A 25,381-nucleotide genomic window follows, 5' to 3' on the forward strand; every position below is an offset into this window, starting at 1 on the left:
GTGGCTTCATCAGTCCTTTGTATGGACTGATGAAGCCACTGTGTGGCTAAACATTTCCTCAGTAAAGATACCCAAGAGTTCCACATGTCTAATTTATCATTCACTGAGATGTTACCTGTACTCAAGGTCAAATTGAAACTAGCGTTTCTCTTTTTTTTTTTTATTCGCCGGTACTCTCCCGTGAAATTGCAATGTTTTTCTTTATTTTTCAAGTTTTTTTTTTTTTTTTGGCATTGTTGAAGAATAATAAATGTAGGATCTGTTGGCTATACTCAAAGCGATACATATTTGAGTTTGTTTCCTCAATATTACTACGATTATTTATTTTATAATTAATAAAGTTAAGAAGTATTCTCCTGTTCAGTTTATGGCTCTTAAACGTTCTCATTGTTTAAACATTAGTCACTGGTCATGCAGTAGTGACGTAACTGGAGTTTACTCCCCCCCATCCCCTCCGCCCTTGGATTTCATGGGGGTGACACCAAAGGTGCCGCCCCAGGTGACACCAACCCTAGCAACGCCTCTGTGGGTACAGATACATATACATATACGTGTACATGCCTGTGTAGTGTGATGTAAGTGTAAGTTAAAGTAGCAAGATATATTTGAAAACCACTTGTCTCCATTTATTCCAGTCATACACTATCGCATATCATAACCTGCTATACCATAACCTAATGTCAAAGGACTCCAGTGGAAATAAGTCACTCTGACATTTTTTGGGTTATCCTAGGTTCTCTACACATATGCTGCTATGTATGATAATCTATGTAACTGTATTTGTGTATACCTGAATAAACTTACTTACTAATGTAGATAAAAAATTCTGATGGTGCAGTTGAATCTACTTGTATATGCTGATCTTTCTTTGTGATTTCAGACACCACTCATTAAACCTGTCATAACACCACGATTTGCTGTGGCTTGCTCCTTGGATCAAATGAAGCAACTGGGCCAGCTTGCCAAAAAGCATGACTGTCATATCCAGACTCATTTATGTGAAACACAAGCAGAGGTTACCTGGATTCAAGAGCTTTTTCCTTGGTCAAAGTCTTACACTGATGTTTATGACACTGCAGGACTGCTTGGAGCAAAGGTAGAAGTTACTGCTGACCATTATCTCAAACTGTTCAGTATAGAATTATTTAAAAAATTGGAATTACAGAACCAACAGACCCTATGTTCAAGAGGGAATTGATAAGTTTCTTAAGTTAGTCCTAGATCAGCCAACTGTGGTGCCTATTAGACTCTTCTGCTAGCATCAACAACCTGATTGGTTAGGCTGTCAAACAAGAGCTCTAATCAAGGACCAAACTGCTGAAGCAGTGATCCCTAAAATATATTTAGCCATTCACCATAAAACATTCATCAAAGCCTGTACTTTTATCCAATGCATTCCATAAAGAATGTCTAAATTTCTGATTATATTAGTAAAGCAATGCCTTAAGTCTGGTTCAGTAACAAACAAGAGATTGTTCTGAATTGAATACATACAGGGAGGTTTGCAAGATATGTACATCAGATATATTGTGAAGATATAGCAAAGGACAAAATTATATGTAGGATTTATAGACTTGAGAAAGTTTACATTTCTTCTGCATCTTTGTAGATCCAGTGAGTCAATCTTCATTATTCTTGTGATTCTCCATAGTTACTGTTTTTTTTTTATTATCACACTGGCCGATTCCCACCAAGGCAGGGTGGCCCGAAAAAGAAAAACTTTCACCATCATTCACTCCATCACTGTCTTGCCAGAAGGGTGCTTTACACTACAGTTTTTCAACTGCAACATTAAAACCCCTCCTTCAGAGTGCAGGTACTGTACTTCCCATCTCCAGGACTCAAGTCCGGCCTGCCGGTTTCCCTGAACCCCTTCATAAATGTTACTTTGCTCACACTCCAACAGCACGTCAAGTATTAAAAACCATTTGTCTCCATTCACTCCTATCAAACACGCTCACGCATGCCTGCTGGAAGTCCAAGCCCCTCGCACACAAAACCTCCTTTACCCCCTCCCTCCAACCTTTCCTAGGCCGACCCCTACCCCGCCTTCCTTCCACTACAGACTGATACACTCTTGAAGTCATTCTGTTTCGCTCCATTCTCTCTACATGTCTGAGCCACCTCAACAACCCTTCCTCAGCCCTCTGGACAACAGTTTTGGTAATCCTGCACCCAACATCTTGCTCCTGGGGGATTTCAACTTAAGGCACCTAAAATGGAGGAATATAGCAAATAATATTGTTGCAGTAATAACACCAGGAGGCAGCTCTGATGAAAACTCACACTCACGCGAGCTTTTAAATCTCTGCACAAAATTCAATTTAAACCAGCAAATAATAGAGCCTACTAGACTGGAGAATACACTAGACCTCATCTTCACTAACAATGATGATCTGATAAGAAATATCACCATATCAAAAACAATATACTCAGATCACAACATAATTGAGGTTCAGTCATGTATGCGCGGAGCCCCAGACCGACATAATGAGATTAGTCACGAGGGAGCATTCACCAAATTCAACTTCAATAACAAAAACATAAAGTGGGACCAAGTAAACCAAGTCCTAACCGATATAAGCTGGGAAGATATACTAAGCAACACAGACCCCAACTTATGCCTAGAACAGATTAACTCGGTAGCACTCGATGTATGCACAAGGCTTATTCCTCTAAGAAAAAGGAGGAGTAGATGTAAAACAGAAAGAGACAGGCGCTCCCTTTACAGGCGACGGAAAAGAATAACAGAGCGGCTAAAAGAGGTCAATATATCTGAAATGCGTAGGGAGACACTGGTCAGAGAAATAGCAAGCATCGAACTTAAGCTAAAAGAATCCTTTAGGAGTCAGGAATCGCGGGAAGAACTAAAAGCCATAAATGAAATCGAAAGAAACCCAAAGTATTTCTTCTCCTGTGCCAAATCAAAATCGAGAACAACGTCCAGTATTGGGCCCCTACTTAAACAAGATGGGTCCTACACAGATGACAACAAGGAAATGAGTGAGCTACTCAAGTCCCAATATGACTCAGTTTTTAGCAAGCCGCTAACCAGACTGAGAGTCGAAGATCAAAATGAATTTTTTATGAGAGAGCCACAAAATTTGATTAACACAAGCCTATCCGATGTTATCCTGACGCCAAATGACTTCGAACAGGCGATAAATGACATGCCCATGCACTCTGCCCCAGGGCCAGACTCATGGAACTCTGTGTTCATCAAGAACTGCAAGAAGCCCCTATCACGAGCCTTTTCCATCCTATGGAGAGGGAGCATGGACACGGGGGTCGTCCCACAGTTACTAAAAACAACAGACATAGCTCCACTCCACAAAGGGGGCAGTAAAGCAACAGCAAAGAACTACAGACCAATAGCACTAACATCCCATATCATAAAAATCTTTGAAAGGGTCCTAAGAAGCAAGATCACCACGCATCTAGAAACCCATCAGTTACACAACCCAGGGCAACATGGGTTTAGAACAGGTCGCTCCTGTCTGTCTCAACTATTGGACCACTACGACAAGGTCCTAAATGCACTAGAAGACAAAAAGAATGCAGATGTAATATATACAGATTTTGCAAAAGCCTTCGACAAGTGTGACCATGGCGTAATAGCGCACAAAATGCGTGCTAAAGGAATAACAGGAAAAGTCGGTCGATGGATCTATAATTTCCTCACTAACAGAACACAGAGAGTAGTCGTCAACAGAGTAAAGTCCGAGGCAGCTACGGTGAAAAGCTCTGTTCCACAAGGCACAGTACTCGCTCCCATCTTGTTCCTCATCCTTATATCCGACATAGACAAGGATGTCAGCCACAGCACCGTGTCTTCCTTTGCAGATGACACCCGAATCTGCATGACAGTGTCTTCCATTGCAGACACTGCAAAGCTCCAGGCAGACATCAACCAAATCTTTCAGTGGGCTGCAGAAAACAATATGAAGTTCAACGATGAGAAATTTCAATTACTCAGATATGGTAAACATGAGGAAATTAAATCTTCGTCAGAGTACAAAACAAATTCTGGCCACAAAATAGAGCGAAACACCAACGTCAAAGACCTGGGAGTGATCATGTCGGAGGATCTCACCTTCAAGGACCATAACATTGTATCAATCGCATCTGCTAGAAAAATGACAGGATGGATAATGAGAACCTTCAAAACTAGGGAGGCCAAGCCCATGATGACACTCTTCAGGTCACTTGTTCTATCTAGGCTGGAATATTGCTGCACACTAACAGCACCTTTCAAGGCAGGTGAAACTGCCGACCTAGAAAATGTACAGAGAACTTTCACGGCGCGCATAACGGAGATAAAACACCTCAATTATTGGGAGCGCTTGAGGTTCCTAAACCTGTATTCCCTGGAACGCAGGAGGGAGAGATACATGATTATATACACCTGGAAAATCCTAGAGGGACTAGTACCGAACTTGCACACGAAAATCACCCACTACGAAAGCAAAAGACTTGGCAGACGATGCACCATCCCCCCAGTGAAAAGCAGGGGTGTCACTAGCACGTTAAGAGACCATACAATAAGTGTCAGGGGCCCGAGACTGTTCAACTGCCTCCCAGCACACATAAGGGGGATTACCAACAGACCCCTGTCAGTCTTCAAGCTGGCACTGGACAAGCACCTAAAGTCAGTTCCGGATCAGCCGGGCTGTGGCTCGTATGTTGGTTTGCGTGCAGCCAGCAGCAACAGCCTGGTTGATCAGGCTCTGATCCACCAGGAGGCCTGGTCTCAGACCGGGCCGCGGGGGCGTTGACCCCCGGAACTCTCTCCAGGTAAACTCCAGGTAAACCTCCTCCTAACTTCCAAACAACGAATTCTCTGCATTATATTCACACCACACATTGCCCTCAGACATGACATCTCCACTGCCTCCAGCCTTCTCCTCGCTGCAACATTCATCACCCATGCTTCACACCCATATAAGAGTGTTGGTAAAACTATACTCTTATACATTCCCCTCTTTGCCTCCAAGGACAAAGTTCTTTGTCTCCACAGACTCCTAAGTGCACCACTCACTCTTTTCCCCCTCATCAATTCTATGATTCACCTCATCTTTCATAGACCCATCCGCTGACACGTCCACTCCCAAATATCTGAATACATTCACCTCCTCCATACTCTCTCCCTCCAATCTGATATCCAATTTTTCATCACCTAATCTTTTTGTTATCCTCATAACATTACTCTTTCCTGTATTCACTTTTAATTTTCTTCTTTTGCATACCCTACCAAATTCATCCACCAATCTCTGCAACTTCTCTTCAGAATCTCCCAAGAGCACAGTGTCATCAGCAAAGAGCAGCTGTGACAACTCCCACTTTGTGTGATTCTTTATCTTTTAACTCCACGCCTCTTGCCAAGACCCTCGGATTTACTTCTCTTACAATCCCATCTATAAATATATTAAACAACCATGGTGACATCACACAACCTTGTCTAAGGCCTACTTTACTGGGAAAAAATTTCCCTCTTTCCTACATACTCTAACTTGAACCTCACTATCCTCGTAAAAACTCTTCACTGCTTTCAGTAACCTACCTCCTATACCATACACCTGCAACATCTGCCACATTGCCCCCTATCTACCCTGTCATAGGCCTTTTCCAAATCCATAAATGCCACAAAGACCTCTTTAGCCTTATCTAAATACTGTTCACTTATATGTTTCACTGTAAACACCTGGTCCACACCCCCTACCTTTCCTAAAGCCTCCTTGTTCATCTGCTATCCTATTCTCCATCTTACTCTTAATTCTTTCAATAATAACTCTACCATACACTTTACCAGGTATACTCAACAGACTTATCCCCCTGTAATTTTTGCACTCTCTTGTCCCCTTTGCCTTTATACAAAGGAACTATGCATGCTCTCTGCTAGTGGCCCCTTCTCCTGTAGACATTTACTAAAAAAGAGAAGAAGAAAAACGTTATAAAACTGAGATGCTTGAATGTGCGTGGATGTAGTGCGGATGACAAGAAGCAGATGATTGCTGATGTTATTAATGAAAAGAAGTTGGATGCCCTGGCCCTAAGTGAAACAAAGCTGAAGGGGGTAGTGGAGTTTCGGTGGGGGGAAATAAATGGGATTAAATCTGGAGTATCTGAGAGAGTTAGAGCAAAGGAAGGGGTAGCAGTAATGTTGAAGGATCAGTTATGGAAGGAGAAAAGAGAATATGAATGTGTAAATTCAAGAATTATGTGGATTAAAGTAAAGGTTGGATGTGAGAAGTGGGTCATAATAAGCGTTTATGCACCTGGAGAAGTGAGGAATGTAGAGGAGAGAGAGAGATTTTGGGAGATTTTAAGTGAATGTATAGGAGCCTTTGAACCAAGTGAGAGAGTAATTGTGGTAGGGGACCTGAATGCTAAAGTAGGAGAAACTTTTAGAGAGGGTGTGGTAGGTAAGTTTGGGGTGCCAGGTGTAAATGATAATGGGAGCCCTTTGATTGAACTTTGTATAGAAAGGGGTTTAGTTATAGGTAATACATATTTTAAGAAAAAGAGGATAAATAAGTATACAAGATATGATGTAGGGCGAAATGACAGTAGTTTGTTGGATTATGTATTGGTAGATAAAAGACTGTTGAGTAGACTTCAGGATGTACATGTTTATAGAGGGGCCACAGATATATCAGATCACTTTCTAGTTGTAGCTACACTGAGAGTAAAAGGTAGATGGGATATAAGGAGAATAGAAGCATCAGGGAAGAGAGAGGTGAAGGTTTATAAACTAAAAGAGGAGGCAGTTAGGGTAAGATATAAGCAGCTATTGGAGGATAGATGGGCTAATGAGAGCATAGGCAATAGGGTCGAAGAGGTATGGGGTAGGTTTAAAAATGTAATGTTAGAGTGTTCAGCAGTAGTTTGTGGTTACAGGAAAGTGGGTGCGGGAGGGAAGAGGAGCGATTGGTGGAATGATGATGTAAAGAGAGTAGTAAGGGAGAAAAAGTTAGCATATGAGAAGTTTTTACAAAGTAGAAGTGATGCAAGGAGGGAAGAGTATATGGAGAAAAAGAGAGAGGTTAAGAGAGTGGTGAAGCAATGTAAAAAGAGATCAAATGAGAGAGTGGGTGAGATGTTATCAACAAATTTTGTTGAAAATAAGAAAAAGTTTTGGAGTGAGATTAACAAGTTAAGGAAGCCTAGAGAACAAATGGATTTGTCAGTTAAAAATAGGAGAGGAGAGTTATTAAATGGAGAGTTAGAGGTATTGGGAAGATTGAGGGAATATTTTGAGGAATTGTTAAGTGTTGATAAAGATAGGGAAGCTGTGATTTCGTGTATAGGGCAAGGAGGAATAACATCTTGTAGGAGTGAGGAAGAGCCAGTTGTGAGTGTGGGGGAAGTTCGTGAGGCAGTAGGTAAAATGAAAGTGGGTTGATGGGATAAAGATAGAAATGTTAAAAGCAGGTGGGGATATAGTTTTGGAGTGGTTGGTGCAATTATTTAATAAATGTATGGATGAGGGTAAGGTACCTAGGGATTCTCAGAGAGCATAGTTACTGTCTTTTCCCAAAATCAAACCAACATCTAATTGTTACTTTGGCTTGAACCAATAATTTTTGTATTACTCACAATTGCTCTTTATTGTCTTTAGAGTATGTATTTTATATGTGGAAGGGTCCTGGTTCAATAGTGATAATGGATATAGGGAAGCCTATTAAACACTTTTGTTTAGGACAGAATTCCTGCTATCCTTTGTCTCATGAAGATATAAGATGACAGGTAAAACTGTACAAATTTTTACTTTCATTTAGTATACACTATTTTCCTCTGCATTTTTTAAATGCAATAGTTCTTATTCCTGCTTTTTGTTCCCAGTTAACAAGGCCTGGTCTGAGACTGAAACATGGAAGGGGCAGGGGCTTGGATGATAATAGAACCTTTAACTGATATAAAGATGTCTAGGCTGACTGTCTAAAAGCAAAAATCCAGCAGCTAAAGAAGGAACAGGTGGCAGTGGCACCCTGGCACCACTGGTGGCAGTGGTGGCAGCAGCAGTAGAACTGGGATGGGTATGAGGGCCATGTCAGGGAAAAAGGAGATGGTGATGCAATAATAAAACTGTTGACTGCATTAAGGAAATGACATAAACTAGATCTGGAGATAAAGGCAAATTCCATACACATCTTTAAGATGAGGTAGTCTAGGGCTTCCAAGAGTCCAGAAGCTACCCGAGATAAAATGGCATTAAAGACAGAGATGAATTACCTTTAGTACTTTGTTTATATTGCCACATTAATCTGTTATAATACAGTGGACCCCGCCTTACAATATTAATCCATTCCTGAGAGCTCATCGTAAGCCGAAATTATTGTTAGCCAAATTAATTTTCCCCATAAGAAATAATGGAAATAAATTAATCCGTTCCTGACACCCCAAAGTATGAAAAAAAAAAAATTTTTACCACATGAAATATTAATTTTAATACACACAAACTGAAGAAGACATGCACAATTACTACTCTACTAAGAATAGAATACATGACACTTACCTTTATTGAAGATCTGGTGATGATTGATGGGATGGGAGGAGAGGAAGGGGAATCCCCTTCCATTAGGACTTGAGGTAGCAAGTCCTTTTCCGGGGTTACTTCCCTTCTTTTAATGCCACTAGGACCAGCTTGAGAGTCACTGAACCTCTGTCGCACAACAAATCTGTCCATAGAGCTCTGTACCTCCCATTCCTTTAAGACTTTCCTAAAATGGGCCATAACATTGTCATTACAGGTTGCCAACACGGCTTGCAGTAGCTGTGTCAGGGTGATTTTCATCCGTAAAGGTTTGCAGTTCAACCCACTTTGCACACATTTCCTTAATCTCTTTTTTTCAATTCCATACTAATTCTTCCCCTTTTTACCACAGGGATGGCACTAGAAGCTTTCTTGGGGTCCATGGTGACTTATTTTGCAGTTACAAGCACTAAAAACACTGGGATAATGTGAAATGTACCGAATGTATGCGTATATGCGACCGCACTGGCTGGCTTGTAAACACTGGCGCTGAGGCCACACATGGGACGCGTCCCAGATGAATCATGTAAGGCGAGTTTTTTATCGTGAGGCGAGGCAAAATTTTTGGGTTCAAATGCTTCGTATGGAGGATTTAAAGTAACGCGATGCATTTGTAAGGTGCTCAGTTTATTTTGAGATAGACTTTGATCCACTATATGGTATTGTAAAGAGCATTGCTGCACATGACTTAGTGTAGTATTAGACACAAACTTTTGATCTTTTATCTGTTACTAAATGTTTTTTTTTTTTCTTCAGACCATCATGGCACATTGTGTGTGGATAGAAGAGCAGGAGTTGAAACGACTGAAGGAATGTAATACTGGGGTGGCTCACTGCCCCAATTCAAACATATCAATTCGTTCTGGGCACTGTGACGTCAGACAACTTATTTGTCGAGGAATTAAAGTTGGACTTGCAACAGGTGTGTTTTTCACTAGTACAGTACAGTATTATTATTATTTTTTTTTATCATCACACTGGCCGATTCCCACCAAGGCAGGGTGGCCCGAAAAAGAAAAACTTTCACCATCATTCACTCCATCACTGTCTTGCCAGAAGGGTGCTTTACACTAGTTTTTAAACTGCAACATTAACACCCCTCCTTCAGAGTGCAGGCACTGTACTTCCTATCTCCAGGACTCAAGTCCGGCCTGCTGGTTTCCCTGAACCCCTTCATAAATGTTACTCTGCTCACACTCCAACAGCACGTCAAGTATTAAAAACCATTTGTCTCCATTCACTCCTATCAAACACGCTCACGCATGCCTGCTGGAAGTCCAAGCCCCTCGCACACAAAACCTCCTTTACCCCCTCCCTCAACCTTTCCTAGGCCGACCCCTACCCCGCCTTCCTTCCACTACAGACTGATACACTCTTGAAGTCACTCTGTTTCGCTCCATTCTCTCTACATGTCCGAACCACCTCAACAACCCTTCCTCAGCCCTCTGGACAACAGTTTTGGTAATCCCGCACCTCCTAACTTCCAAACTACGAATTCTCTGCATTATATTCACACCACACATTGCCCTCAGACATGACATCTCCACTGCCTCCAGCCTTCTCCTCGCTGCAACATTCATCACCCATGCTTCATACCCATATAAGAGCGTTGGTAAAACTATACTCTCATACATTTCCCTCTTTGCCTCCAAGGACAAAGTTCTTTGTCTCCACAGACTCCTAAGTGCACCACTCACCCTTTTCCCCTCATCAGTTCTATGATTCACCTCATCTTTCATAGACCCATCCGCTGACACTTCCACTCCCAAATATCTGAATACATTCACCTCCTCCATACTCTCTCCCTCCAATCTGATATCCAATCTTTCATCACCTAATCTTTTTGTTATCCTCATAACCTTACTCTTTCCTGTATTCACTTTTAATTTTCTTTTGCACACCCTACCAAATTCATCCACCAATCTCTGCAACTTCTCTTCAGAATCTCCCAAGAGCACAGTGTCATCAGCAAAGAGCAACTGTGACAACTCCCACTTTGTGTGATTCTTTATCTTTTAACTCCACGCCTCTTGCCAAGACCCTCGCATTTACTTCTCTTACAACCCCATCTATAAATATATTAAACAACCACGGTGACATCACACATCCTTGTCTAAGGCCTACTTTTACTGGGAAATAATTTCCCTCTTTCCTACATACTCTAACTTGAGCCTCACTATCCTCGTAAAAACTCTTCACTGCTTTCAGTAACCTACCTCCTACACCATACACCTGCAACATCTGCCACATTGCCCCCCTATCCACCCTGTCATACGCCTTTTCCAAATCCATAAATGCCACAAAGACCTCTTTAGCCTTATCTAAATACTGTTCACTTATATGTTTCACTGTAAACACCTGGTCCACACACCCCCTACCTTTCCTAAAGCCTCCTTGTTCATCTGCTATCCTATTCTCCGTCTTACTCTTAATTCTTTCAATAATAACTCTACCATACACTTTACCAGGTATACTCAACAGACTTATCCCCCTATAATTTTTGCACTCTTTTGCTCCCTTTGCCTTTATACAAAGGAACTATGCATGCTCTCTGCCAATCCCTAGGTACCTTACCCTCTTCCATACATTTATTAAATAATTGCACCAACTACTCCAAAACTATATCCCCACCTGCTTTTAACATTTCTATCTTTATCCCATCAATCCCGGCTGCCTTACCCTCTTTCATTTTACCTACTGCCTCACGAACTTCCCCCACACTCACAACTGGCTCTTCCTCCCTCCTACAAGATGTTATTCCTCCTTGCCCTATACACGAAATCACAGCTTCCCTATATTCATCAACATTTTTTCCCAGTAAAAGTAGGCCTTAGACAAGGATGTGTGATGTCACCGTGGTTGTTTAATATATTTATAGATGGGGTTGTAAGAGAAGTAAATGCGAGGGTCTTGGCAAGAGGCGTGGAGTTAAAAGATAAAGAATCACACACAAAGTGGGAGTTGTCACAGCTGCTCTTTGCTGATGACACTGTGCTCTTGGGAGATTCTGAAGAGAAGTTGCAGAGATTGGTGGATGAATTTGGTAGGGTGTGCAAAAGAAGAAAATTAAAGGTGAATACAGGAAAGAGTAAGGTTATGAGGATAACAAAAAGATTAGGTGATGAAAGATTGAATATCAGATTGGAGGGGGAGAGTATGGAGGAGGTGAACGTATTCAGATATTTGGGAGTGGACGTGTCAGCGGATGGGTCTATGAAAGATGAGGTGAATCATAGAATTGATGAGGGAAAAAGAGTGAGTGGTGCACTTAGGAGTCTGTGGAGACAAAGAACTTTGTCCTTGGAGGCAAAGAGGGGAATGTATGAGAGTATAGTTTTACCAACGCTCTTATATGGGTGTGAAGCGTGGGTGATGAATGTTGCAGCGAGGAGAAGGCTGGAGGCAGTGGAGATGTCATGTCTGAGGGCAATGTGTGGTGTGAATATAATGCAGAGAATTCGTAGTTTGGAAGTTAGGAGGAGGTGCGGGATTACCAAAACTGTTGTCCAGAGGGCTGAGGAAGGGTTGTTGAGGTGGTTCGGACATGTAGAGAGAATGGAGCGAAACAGAATGACTTCAAGAGTGTATCAGTCGGTAGTGGAAGGAAGGCGGGGTAGGGGTCGGCCTAGGAAGGGTTGGAGGGAGGGGGTAAAGGAGGTTTTGTGTGCGAGGGGCTTGGACTTCCAGCAGGCATGCATGAGCGTGTTTGATAGGAGTGAATGGAGACAAATGGTTTTTAATACTTGACGTGCTGTTGGAGTGTGAGCAAAGTAACATTTATGAAGGGATTCAGGGAAACCGGCAGGCCGGACTTGAGTCCTGGAGATGGGAAGTACAGTGCCTGCACTCTGAAGGAGGGGTGTTAATGTTGCAGTTTAAAAACTGTAGTGTAAAGCACCCTTCTGGCAAGACAGTGATGGAGTGAATGATGGTGAAAGTTTTTCTTTTTCGGGCCACCCTGCCTTGGTGGGAATCGGCCGGTGTGATAATAAAAAAAAAAAAAAATAATTACATATTACTGTAAAATTGTGGGTGTAGCACCTCCCCATAAATTCACACTAATAATAACCTTCATTAGTGTGTTTAAGGAATAATACATATATTGTTTTACTTGTTTATGATATTCATTTCTAGTGGGTGGCTTAAGCCAACCTTAGCAGATTTGCTTCAAGCTGGTGACAGGTATAATTTAAATTACAGTGGACCCTCGAGTTTCGGCAGCATCGACTTTCGTGAAATCCGACTTTCGGCAAGTTTTTTCGGCAAAATTTGGCCTCGAGTTTCGTGATTAGACTCGTGATTCGGCGACCGTCCGGTACCCGTCCGCCTGTCACCACATATACAAAGCCAGTCTCCCATGCCATTCACGCTCAGTGTGCCATTGTTTACCAACACGTGACCATCACCCTGCAGGTTCATTCGTAATAATCCATTGTTTTTTGTGATTGCAACTGCTAAATAAGTCACCATGGGCCCAAGGAAAGCTAGTGCAAGCCCTTTGGTAAAGAAAGTGAAGAACACGATCCAGAGGGATTTTGAAGGGTTTGAGGCTGACCCTGTCCCTGCCGACCCTCTGCCTGTTGTGGAAGGTGTTGTGGCATTGGGCAAGTCCATGGGGTTGGAGGTGAGTGACAGGGATGTGGAAGAGTTGGTGGAGGACCTCTGGAACAGCAGCAGACCACAGCTGAGGAACTTGCTTCAGAGGAGGAGGAAAAGAGAGTGAAGGAGGTGCCTTCTTCAGTGATTAAGGACATGTGTTCAAAGTGGAATGAGTTGCAAAGTTTTGTTGAAAAGTATCACCCTGACCAAGCTGAAACAAGCAACATGTTCAGTGACAAAACCTTGTCCCACTTCAGGCAAATCATAAAGAAATGCCAGTAACAGACCTCTCTGGACAGATATTTTGTGCAATAGGGGTCCAGTGACTCTCAAGTTGTTCCCAGTGGCATTAAAAGAAGGGAAGTAACCCCAGAAAAGGACTTGCTACCTGAAGTCCTAATGGAAGGAGATTCTCCTTCCAAACAATAGTGTACACCTTCCTCCTATCCCCTCCTCCTGTCTTCCATCCACCTAGAAGTCTTCAGTAAAGGTAAGTGTAATGTTATTATTTTTTATATGCATGTACTTGATTTCTGATTGTTTTCAGTATGTAAATCTATTTAATTTGAAAAAAAAATTATTTTAATATTTTTGGGTGTTTGGAACGGATTAATTTTATTTCCATTATTTCTTATGGGGAAAATGGTTTCGAGTTTCATGAATTTTGACTTTCAGCAGGCTCTCTGGAACGGATTAATCACGAAACTCGGGGTCCACTGTATATTGTAATGTAGGCTATGTAATTACATTTTGGTTAAGTATCTACCTCATGGATGTGTTCATCTTTTTTTTCTCTTGTTAATTGTAGTACAGCCTCTCCTCACATAGCGACATACTTGTTTACCGACACCTTGGACTTACGACGGGCTCTCTGACCAGTTTGCATACCTAAATAATGTATATTAGAGCTGATTTTCTCTATTCTGTTTATTACAATATACAGTACACTACTGTATAAACATTTAAAAATATAAAAGAAATGTTATAAATGGTGCAAAGGTGACATTAAAACAATATCAAAGATGGGTGACATAAAGCCTCTACCATTATAGTATGCTCCTCACTTAGTGACGAATTCATTTACCGACGTGGTCTTATGAGCAGAACTCCATCGTTAAGTGAGGAGAGACTGTATCAGTCTTCCTGACCTAACTAGTTTTAACAGTGTAATATATTTGTACTTTTTTTTTTTTTTTTGGATAATATTCTAACACTGTTAATGAATAATTTTAACACGTGCATTAGATTTTAATGCTACCATATTTTGTTTATATTTCATAAATGCTTGAAATTTGAATATTTTTTTTTATGATTAATACATCAGCTATTTCCCACCAAGACGGGGTGCCCTGAAAAAGAAAAACTTTCATCATCATTCACTCCATCACTGTTTTGCCAGAGGCATGCTTACACTACAGTTATAAAACTGTAACATTTACACGCCTCCTTCAGAGTGCCAGCACTGTACTTCTCATCTCCAGGAATCAAGTCTAGCCTGCCTGCCATATATTATTAACCCCCTTGAGGGTCCGTGCTCTAGATCTACAGCTATACGTTGAGGGTCCAAACCGTAGATCTACGCCAAAATTCTAGTGGCGTCAAATTTAGTGCGAGAAGGCTGGTAGGCCTACATGTGAGAGAATGGGTCTGCGTGGTGTGTGTGCGCCATGAAGAAAAATTCTAGGCACCCGCATAGCATTGTGGGAACGCCGGCTCAGTTACCTTTGTTCACCATGCCTTGTTGCAAGGCAGCTCTCACTCCAAGGAAAATTGGGACTCTCCTCTTCCTATCTGATAGTTCTGACTCTGATGGAAGTGGAAATGAAGATGAATTCTATGGCTTTGATCAGTTAGTGACTGAAAGGAATGACCAGGATATCGATAATAGTACAGAAAATCCTGACGATCCTCAACCTTCTACCTCTGGTGCGGGCACATCTCAGTCACGTTCAGTTGTACCTCGTTGCAAGAGAAAACTAATATTTTCACATGGCCAGGCCTCTGACTTCAGTAATGATGATGATAGTGATGTGGATTGTGATTTTATTGCTCTTGACGATCATTCGAGTAGTGATTAGTGAGGAAGCATATTCACCAGTGAAGCATCGGTATATACGCAGCCACATGCGCTTAGGTAGTGTTCCCTATGCAGTGCCCAGGGGACGGAGTACATTCCGGAGTACATCCCGTGGCCCTAAACCAGGAATAGACAGTGAAAGTGAGGATGATGTGGCTACACTTGGCATGGATAGACCACAGGCATCAGTAGGTGGTGGTAGTGGTGATGGTAGTGCCACTGCCATGCATGACTCGCCAGCCCAGGCTGGGACCCAAGCCGCTGACTCCTCAGCTCAAGGACAAAGCGGAGTGCCAGCCACCAGCCCACCACAACCACAACTACCAGCACAACCAGTTTATGATGTCCAGCAAAATCCCAATTTTGTTCCCAAGCCCCACCAGTTTGATGACTCTCAAACTGGAATTCTACCCACTTGTCCCCTTGGAAACTGCAAATGAACTGGAATTCTTTGAACTATTCTTTGACCAGCCCTTGATGGAAACTATTGTCAGGGAAAGTAACAAGTATTTTGAGTACACCATGGCAAATACGATCATATCGCCACAGTCAAGACTACACCGGTGGAAAGAGACAACTGCTGCAGAAATGTATTTGCTTTTTGCAACAAAAATGCTTATGCCTCATGTCTATAAGCATAATATAAAATCATACTGGTCCACAAATCGGCTAATTTGTACCCCAGCCTTCAGCGAAATCATCCCAGTGAACAGGCTTATCTTACTGTTACATATGTTGCATTTATCTGACAAAACCAGGCCTGACAGAAGTGACAGGTTATACAAGATTAGAAATGAAAAGTTCAACATGCACTTTTATCCATTCAAGAATCTTGTAATTGATGAGTCTTTGATTTTGTTCAAAGGTAGGCTGTCATTCAAGCAGTGTATACCGAGCAAGAGGAAACGCTTTGGTATAAAACTGTTTGTACTCTGTGACTGTGACGGTGGCCTGGTATTGGATATTGTTCTATACATGGGAAGAAAAAAATTGAAAGATACCAGGATGTTATTGGGTATCTCAGGTGATGTAGTGAGAAGCATGGGCACCTTGTCTTGGTAAGGGGCATACATTATATACTGATAACTGGTACACAAGCCCTTTACTCAGTGATTTCTTGGGAGTGAACATGACAGATGTGTGTGGCACAGTGCGTTCTAATCGTAAACATATGCCCAGGTTCAATGCAGGCACTCATAGTGGTGAGGTGCAGGTGTTTACTGCCAATGACATCATGGCATTACGGTGGCATGACAAACGAGATGTCACATTGTTGACAACCATTCACTGTAACGAAATGCAAGACAGTGCCAAAATTGATAGTGACTAGTGAACGTATTCAAAAACCAGTGACAGTGATTGATTATACACAAAACATGGGCTTGGTTGACAATTGACATGCAGATTGGCTTTGTTGATTGTGTTCGTAAGAGTTACAAGTGGTACATGAAACTTTTCTTCCATCTCGTGGACATTTCAGTGCTCAATGCATATATTATGTACCAAATGAAGACTGGCAACAGACCACCGTATGGTGAATTTTGTTTGTCTATTGTCAGACAACTCATAATGTGCCAGGTAACAACACCTGCTATACAAAACCGTCCTCGAACTCCTCAGGAAATACCCAAGCGTTTGAGGAGGGAAGGTGATCACTTCATAATACAGCAACTTAGAAGAAATTTGCTCAGAAGAGATGTGTTGTCTGTGCACAAACAAAACGACGGCAACAAAGACACAAAGACACTCGGTTTATGTGTGAGGAATGTAAGGTACCTCTGTGCATGATACCTTGTTTCAAGGAGTTCCACAAGCTGCAGCAGTTCTAAAAACATGTCCAGTGATTGTACATATGTAAATATATAATAGAACATTAGTATTATACAAGATTTGTGCATGTTTCTTGTAATAAACAAAAGTGGTAAACAGTATTGTAATAATAACTTTAGTGCAGTTATTGTGTTCAATACAGTGAGTGTATATATATACATTTTATACAGTATTGGTCTCACTGGCCACAAATGTTACTAGAAAAAGAAAAACATTAGAAAAGAAAAGAAAAAAGTATAAAAAAAACGTAAAATAAAGAAATGCGAGTTTGTGGAAATCGCCAATGTTGCCGCCACCCGGTCATTTTGGGTCAACTTCTCGCCTCTGTATCTCGGTAAGTACTTACCAGAAATTTTTTTGTTTTATTACCTTCAAAAAATATACTCTTTATTTCTGTAAGAATTTTTTTTTTTTTTTTTTTTTTTTTTTTTTTTTTTTTTAAATTTCTTGGCCACTGGGGCACCCCTTCCGATTTTGCCTTTGAACCCTGAAAGGGTTAGCCTTGTAATTTAGTGGATTAATAAGACACATTTGCAACACTTGGATATTTTATATATCGACTAAAGAAGCCTACTCAGCAGGTGAATTGTTTTTGCAGTAAAGATACCATGTTGCAAATCTGGCTTATTCATTAACTTGTTAGTATTGTGTACCCTCCATATTACAATTACAATACAGTATAACAGTGATGAAACTTATTCCCACATTTCTCCAGTATGAGTCCATATCCCTTAATGCACACTTTTTCTTTACTTCAAAAGACAGTACAGCAGGGAAACTGTTCTAAAATAAATTCCTATCAGTTTATCTTGTGTGTTATGCTGAAATAGAGGGGCATGGATTATCTGGAGTTGGGATCTGTTAGCTGCAGTAGCGACCAAAGTATAGAATTGTTTGTTAATTGGGACAGTGATGAAATAAGACATTTATTTGGAAAATTAATGTTTATTTGAAAAATACATGGCAATGATATGACAGATAACTGATTTAATAAGAAAGATGAGTACCCTTTGCTTTTATAAGCATTGTTACACACTTTGGCATAGAATTGACCAATGTTGAACACATTTTAGCAAGTTCTTCATTGTGGTACCAGGTCCTGATAATGGCAGCAATAAGCTTCACAGTTGAATAGTCCTGTTTTGCAATCCTACACTTGGTTATTACCCATAGACAGAAGCAGACTGGGTCTTAAAACTTTCCTGGGCACCTGCCACCTACCAGGTTGGCTCAGCTGCTGCCAGTGCGACACTAGCAGACTGCTGAGGGCCAGAGGCATGTTTTCACTGCTCAGCTAAGGCGGATTCCATTTTTGTTTCAATCTTTGTGCAGCAGGAATGACTTCAGTGTTTTTGTGACATTTTTTCAGTAATTTTTTTGCCCAGCCCAGCAGCCAGTCTGCCTCTGCTCATAGATTCTCAATTGAGTTGAGGTCAGGAGAGTTTCCAGGACAGTTTAGAATGCTTAGCCCACTCTCTTTGAAGAATGTCAGCATTTTTCTGGAAGTGTGGCATGGAGCAAAATCCTGCTGACCAATGCCTTCTCCATCAGGAAAGTGAAGTTTATTTCTTTGTAAAGGTTACAATGTGTAATTACAATTGTGATTTGCTAAGTACAAAGATAGCCACTATCATGCTGAGGCATTTCGGGCAAACTAATCCTAATACATAGTAACTAATTAAAACTAGGTGAGATAATAGTACATAGTAACCATACTTAAAACTAGACAAGTAATAGTGGTTAGCTGTTTTACAATCTTATTTAAACTTAATACAAGCGAGTAGGGTTCGGTAAACTAAGCTTGAAATTGCACACAAAATCTACCTTAGAAGTAATGGTGCATGTGGTAATATTTTATTGAATGGCAGAATTAAAAAGCCAGGAGGTCACATAATAAGACTAATTTGTAGATGTTTTGACCGATTTGGTTAATATTGAGAAATATTATGGATTTGCAGAATTTAGAAGCAAATGAGTTGCCAGGATTGCCTTGTTTTTGTCACTGTTCATTGTCCCCTCAACAATAACAAGCCATCCAGGGCTTTTAGCAGTAAAGCTACCCCAAAACATCTTAGGTGGATGTTTTGGTACTTGTTAAATGTGATGAATGGTTTGTCGGTTTTTCAAACCATTCATCACAAGTGTCTCAATCTTCAACTTGTTAAATGTGTTCATTCTGAGGAGGTTTACCCCTTGCTCCCTCTCACTACCACTGTTTTACCCATTCATCTGTTATCCATCCCTTATGATCAAGTGCCCACTGCAGTCATTTTGTCTTCATACCAGCAGTCGATAATTGTTTCTTTCCAGGCTTTCTGGCAGTTCTGCCAACTTCAAGAAGCCTTCATCGAACAGTTTAAGAATCAACATTTATGCCAGCTGAAACCAAACCTCTATAGACCTTCTCTGGTTTTCTTGGGATTCTTCACACTGTTTATTATAACCTCGTCATTGTGAGGTGTTGTCTTGTATTTTCTCCCCATCTTCCTCAATGCAGTGCTCCTTAGTCACCAGTGTCACCAGCTCTCTTTAGAATCTGACTAACAGTTGACTTTACTAGGCTCAAATTTTTGGCAACTTCTGATACTCAAACCAGCATGTTTTCTAAGAGGTACAATACTTGCATGCTTCCTATGTGTAACATCCATCATGAATTTAAGCGGTAATTATGAATTGAAGGGGAGAAATTGGTGAAACCACTTTCACTCGTGGAGCATGCTTACAGGAATAGCTTTACAGAACAAGAGTTGCTGTAGCACTGAAGAGAGTTGCAGGGCAACTCCACAGCTGGATGGTTGCCAGAAGTCAGTAGCAAACTCTTCTGAAAAGAAAAGAACCCAAACTACATTAATTAAGCCAGAGACTAAGACATATGAGATAATCACAAAATTTACTCCTGTCCCAATTAATTTGCACACTACTGTATCTAGCTTTACTCAATTTCTTTCATATATTGTAATCTTGCATGCCAGAAAGTTTCATAGACAGCCTTCATGGCAAAATTCATTACAAATACTGATAAGTAGTGCTTTATTATGGGTATATAATAAAGGTGCTACAGTATACTAATATTATCTGTGATTCTTAATTAGTGATAACATATTGAAATCAATTGTATAAGCAGACTGTTCTGGAGGATATAGTTCTTCTATGTTGGATTCCCTTCGACGGGCACTGGATGTGTCTAAGAGTCTGTCCATACAGCGCCAGAATTACCAGTTTCTCACCTTGCCTGAAGTCTTCCGTTTAGCTACACTTGGAGGAGCTCAAGGTAAGTGTCAAGACACCATACAAAAATACAATACAGTACTTCATTAAATAGGATAAGTTGTGTATCTGACAGTTACTTTTTGCTGATGATACTGTTATTTTGGGGGATTCTAAAGAAGAGTTGCAAAGGTTAGTGGACAAGTTTGGGAGGGTGTGTAAAGGTAGAAAGTTGAAAGTGAATATAGATAAGAGTAAGGTGATGAGGGTATCAAACAATTTAGATAAAGAAAAATTGGATATAACATTGAAGTGGAAGAAGTGAATGTTTTCAGATATTTGGGAATTGACTTGTCAGCAGATGGATTTATGAATTTCGAGGTAAACCATAGAATTGATGAAGGAAAAAAGGCGAGTGGTGCGTTGAGGTATCTAAAGGGACTGTATGAGAGTATAGTGGTACCAACACACTTCTATCGGTGTGAAGCATGGGTTGTAAATGCTGCAGCGAGGAGGTGGCTGGAGGCAGTGGAGATGTTGTGTCTAGGGGCAATGTGTGGTGTAAATATTATGCAGAAAATTTGAGAATTCGTAGTGTGGAAATTAGGAGGTGTGCAGTTACTAAAAGTATTAGAGGGCTGAAGAGGAGCTGTTGAGGTAGTTTGGTCATTTAGAGAGAATGGAACAAAGTAGAATGATTTGGAAAGCACATAAACCTATTGGGGAAGGAAGACTGGGTAGGGGTCGTCCCCAAAAAGGTTGGAGGGAGGGGGTAAAGGAGGATTTGTGGGCAAGGGGCTTGGACTTCCAGTAAGCATGCATGACTGTCTTATAGGAGTGAATGGAGATGAATGGTTTTAGGAACCCGACGAGCTGTTGGAGTGTCAGCAGGGTACTATTTTGTGAAGGGATTCAGGGAAACCGGTTAGCCAGACTTGAGTCCTGGAAATGGGAAGTACAATGCCTGCACTTTAAAGGAGGGGTTTAGGATATTGGCAGTTTGGAGGGTCGTCTAAACTGTCATATCTGAGCTCCTCTGCAAAGACAGTAATTATGTATGAGTGATGGTGAAAGTGTTGAACGATGATGATAAATTTTTTTTCTTTCTTTTTGGGTCACCCTGCCTTGGTGGGAAATGGCAGACGTGTTTAAAAAAACAAAATTGTGTATTTCTATAAAGCTGTATGATACCATAATAAATTACATAAAATCAGAGGTGGTGCCATAAATTTCTGTAGTGAGAGAGCCTAGAAGTGTCTATCTGGTTGAAAGGGAAATGCTTGTTTTTTTTTTTAAAGCAGCAGCTTTAACCCTTTCAGGGTCGGCAGGCCTTCTCCTAAACTTGTTCTCAGGGTCGGAAATTTAAAAAAAAAAAAAAAAAAGTTTTTTCTTATTAAATGTTAGAGAATCTTTTCCCAATCATAATGACACCAAAAGTATGAAATTTGATGGAAAACTTACGGAATTATGCTCTCACGAAGTTAGCGGTTTCGACGATGTTTACACATCGGCGATTTCGCCCACTTTGAGCCCTATTTTTGGCCAATTCCAATGTACCAGTCAACAACAATCATAACTATTTTTCTAAAACATCATTTTTTCTATCGAATGAGTACAAGAAACCACCCATTTACCGATTTCAAATATCCAATAAAGTGGTCAGAAATTGTAAATTTTGCCAATTTCACACAAATTTCAAAAGATGCCAATTTCCAAATAGGCTCCAAAATAAACAAGACAGACATTCCTGGCACTAAAATAAAATTTTTTTTCTGTTCATTAGTCTCATCCCCAGGACTCTTTTACATTTCTTTTGCTTTCCACTTTGAATTTTTATTCTCCAAAAAAAAAAAAAAAAAAAAAAAAAATAGAAGATTTACTGTTATGCAGGCTACTGCATTAGTGTAGAAATGGTATAAATAATATCAGCGCACTTGTGAAAGAATATTAGACACACCAGTTGACGTGTATTGGACGCGTGGCATGATTTGTTTACTTTTGAACTTTGGCAAAAATCGAACATTTCTGCTACTTTGAGCTCAATTTCAAGGTACTTTTCATTATGACACCAGTCAAAATCATCTCAATTTCTGTAACATGTCTTCCATTGTATAAAAAAAAGACCAGGAAAACTAGAATACAACCATAAATAGCATATGAAAATACACTGTAAAGTTTCTGTTTTAAAGCAGAAAGACAGTCGGATTTTTTTTTTTCTCATTATGTACTGTGTGGTGCAGGATTTTTTTTATACTGTGCACACTGACCACATACACATTCTTTCATGTGTAGGCCTACCAGCTTTCTCTCACTAGATTTGAAGGCGCTAGAATTTATGCGTACTAGTACGGCACCAACCCTGGCGTGCAAGTCGTACAGTATGGCACCAACCCTGAAAGGGTTAATACTGTTTTATTTGGAGGGTCTTTGGAAGGCATGGGGATTTTTTGGAAAGCTGAAGCCCCCTCAAGCTTCCCTTGATGTCATCCCTGCTAAAATACATACGGATACACACAAATATGAATGCTGTTTATATGAATATTGCAGTATATTTTAATACATTCTAGGTAGTATGTTGGTAAACAGCAACTGCCCAGGGAGGTACTATAGTCCTGCCAAGTGAGTGTGAAATGGAAGCCTGCACAGGTCCACCATCACAAATCTGGCATCATTAGGGCCTGTAGTGTGCTGGATTACTGAGTTTGCCAGATTACAGAGTGGTTAGGCTAGAATACACTTAATAAAATTAACCACTTTGACTTGCACAAAGTTCATTGAACATCGGCAAAAATCGAACATTTCCACTACTTTGAGCTCAATTTCATGATTTTTTCTTCATGAAACCAATGAAAATCATATCTATTTCTGTAAAATATCTTCCATTCTGTCAAATGAGACCAAAAAAATGAGAATACAACCACAAAAACTATACGAAAATATACCACTAAGGGGCGGCTAATAGCTGAGAAATGAACTCGGTTATCTGTCATCCGATTTTTCATTTTTGGTGTACGTTAAGAAGCATCTTTCCATCATTGCCCAAATTTCAATAAGATAGCCCAACAAACAAGTGAGAGAGAAAAAATTATTATAATAATATCTTTATTTACTACAAGTACATGTACATGGTATACAGGCCTAGCTGACATCAGTGAAATACTACTATATAGAAAGCCCCTTGTGCTAAGCATTTCAGGCATATTAGGTCAGTGTCCCAGGATAAGACTCACATGGACGTAAACGATGCCTGGGAAAAATTCAAAACAATGTTCACTACCATCCTTGATAATATTGCTCCAGTTAAAGAGGTTAGGATTAAACGAAGAACTGAACCCTGGATGAATACTGAGATATTAGATAATATGAAATTCAGAGACCAGCTGCTAAAAAGATTTAAAGCAAACAGACAGGATATTGCAGCACTAAATGAATTCCAAAGGGTGAGGAACAGAGTACAGAGACTTATAAAAGGAGCAAAGGCAAAGCACTATTGCTCAAAAATTGAAGAGCATAAGCATAACCCCAGAAAGCTCTGGCAACAACTAAAACAGTTGGGGTATAGCCATAAGCCAGTAGATAGGTTTAACATAGTACTCACTATCGATAATGAGGTACGCCACGAAACATCTAAGGTGGCAAATTGCTTTAATTCCTACTACACATCTGTTGCATCAACACTAGTAAGTAAACTACCAGCTGCATCAAATACCTTTAACACAGACTCTGATAAGTTTCAAACATACTATACCAATAAAGGGGTAACCCCAAACACTTGTCAACTAGTAAGTGTATCTCATGACTTTATTCAAAAAGAACTAAGCAGGTTAAACCCAACTAAGAGCACAGGCCCTGATAACATCCCGTCTAAGTTCCTAAAAGATGGTGCTTCTGAACTGTCAATCCCTATTGCTCACATAATAAATCTATCAATCACCACTAATACCATACCAGAGGGGTTCAAGGAGGCCAGAGTTACTCCTATCTTCAAGAAAAATAGTAGGTCTGATGTAAGCAACTATAGGCCTGTTAGTATACTCAGTATAATATCTAAAATTCTAGAGAGGGCGGTGTACTCTCAAGTAGTTAAGTACCTTAATGACAACAACATTCTCCATAGCTATCAATCGGGCTTTAGAAGAACCTACTCAACCGACACCTCCCTTATTAATCTGATGGATTACCTGAGAACTGAAATGTCAAAGGGGAACCTCATAGGTAAGGTAACCTTAGACCTGCAAAAGGCCTTCGATACTGTCAACCACAATATATTATGTAAGAAACTTCAAGCTATCGGTATAGGTTCTGTAGACTGGTTTAAGTCCTACCTTAGCAACAGGAGACAAATAGTCAAAATCAACAAAACAGAATCAGGACCCCTGCCAATAACATGTGGAGTTCCCCCAAGGTAGTACAGTGGACCCCCGCATAACGATTACCTCCGAATGTGACCAATTATGTAAGTGTATTTATGTAAGTGCGTTTGTACGTGTATGTTTGGGGGTCTGAAATGGACTAATCTACTTCACAATATTTCTTATGGGAACAAATTCGGTCAGTACTGGCACCTGAACATACTTCTGGAGTGAAAAAATATCGTTAACCGGGGGTCCACTGTATTCTGGGTCCCTTATTATTCTTATGTTATGTCAATGACATGCCTATCAGTGTCAAGTGCAAACTCCTACTGTATGCAGATGACAGTGCTCTGTTAGTGTCAGGTAAAGACCCACAAGATATTGCTAATGTTTTAACACTGGAACTGGAGTCCTGCAGCAAATGGTTAGTAGACAACAAACTATCATTACACCTCAGGAAAACTGAAGCCATTCTCTTTGGCACGAAACGTAAACTGAGAAGGGTAAATAATTTTAATGTTCAGTGAAATGGGGAGCCCATCACTTGGGTTTCGTCAGTAAAATATCTGGGAATCCCCTTTGACCCAGGCATGTCAGGAGAATTGATAGGGAACAGTGTAGTAAAGAAAGCGAATGCCAGACTGAAGTTCCTGTATAGACAAGCACAGTGTCTACCTACTGAGGCTCGCAGGACCCTATGTCTAGCCCTTATACAGTGCCATATGGATTACACTTGCTCTTCGTGGTACTCTGCCTTGACAAAAAAAACTGAAAGATAGA

General features: G+C 40.6%; 1 protein-coding gene across 2 annotated transcripts in view; it reads left to right on the plus strand.

Moving 5' to 3' along the window:
• LOC128698773 (guanine deaminase) overlaps positions 1-25,381 on the plus strand; it is a 131,481-nt gene that overhangs the window by 59,321 nt on the left and 46,779 nt on the right. For both annotated transcript variants that reach the window (XM_070097706.1, XM_070097707.1), the window contains exons 6-8: positions 881-1,096; positions 9,290-9,455; positions 20,164-20,310. In XM_070097706.1, coding sequence (XP_069953807.1) covers positions 881-1,096; positions 9,290-9,455; positions 20,164-20,310 — 529 coding nt within the window. The remainder of the gene's footprint in view (positions 1-880; positions 1,097-9,289; positions 9,456-20,163; positions 20,311-25,381) is intronic.

This window comes from Cherax quadricarinatus, chromosome 59 (genome assembly GCF_038502225.1).
Source record: "Cherax quadricarinatus isolate ZL_2023a chromosome 59, ASM3850222v1, whole genome shotgun sequence".
NCBI lineage: Eukaryota > Metazoa > Arthropoda > Malacostraca > Decapoda > Parastacidae > Cherax > Cherax quadricarinatus.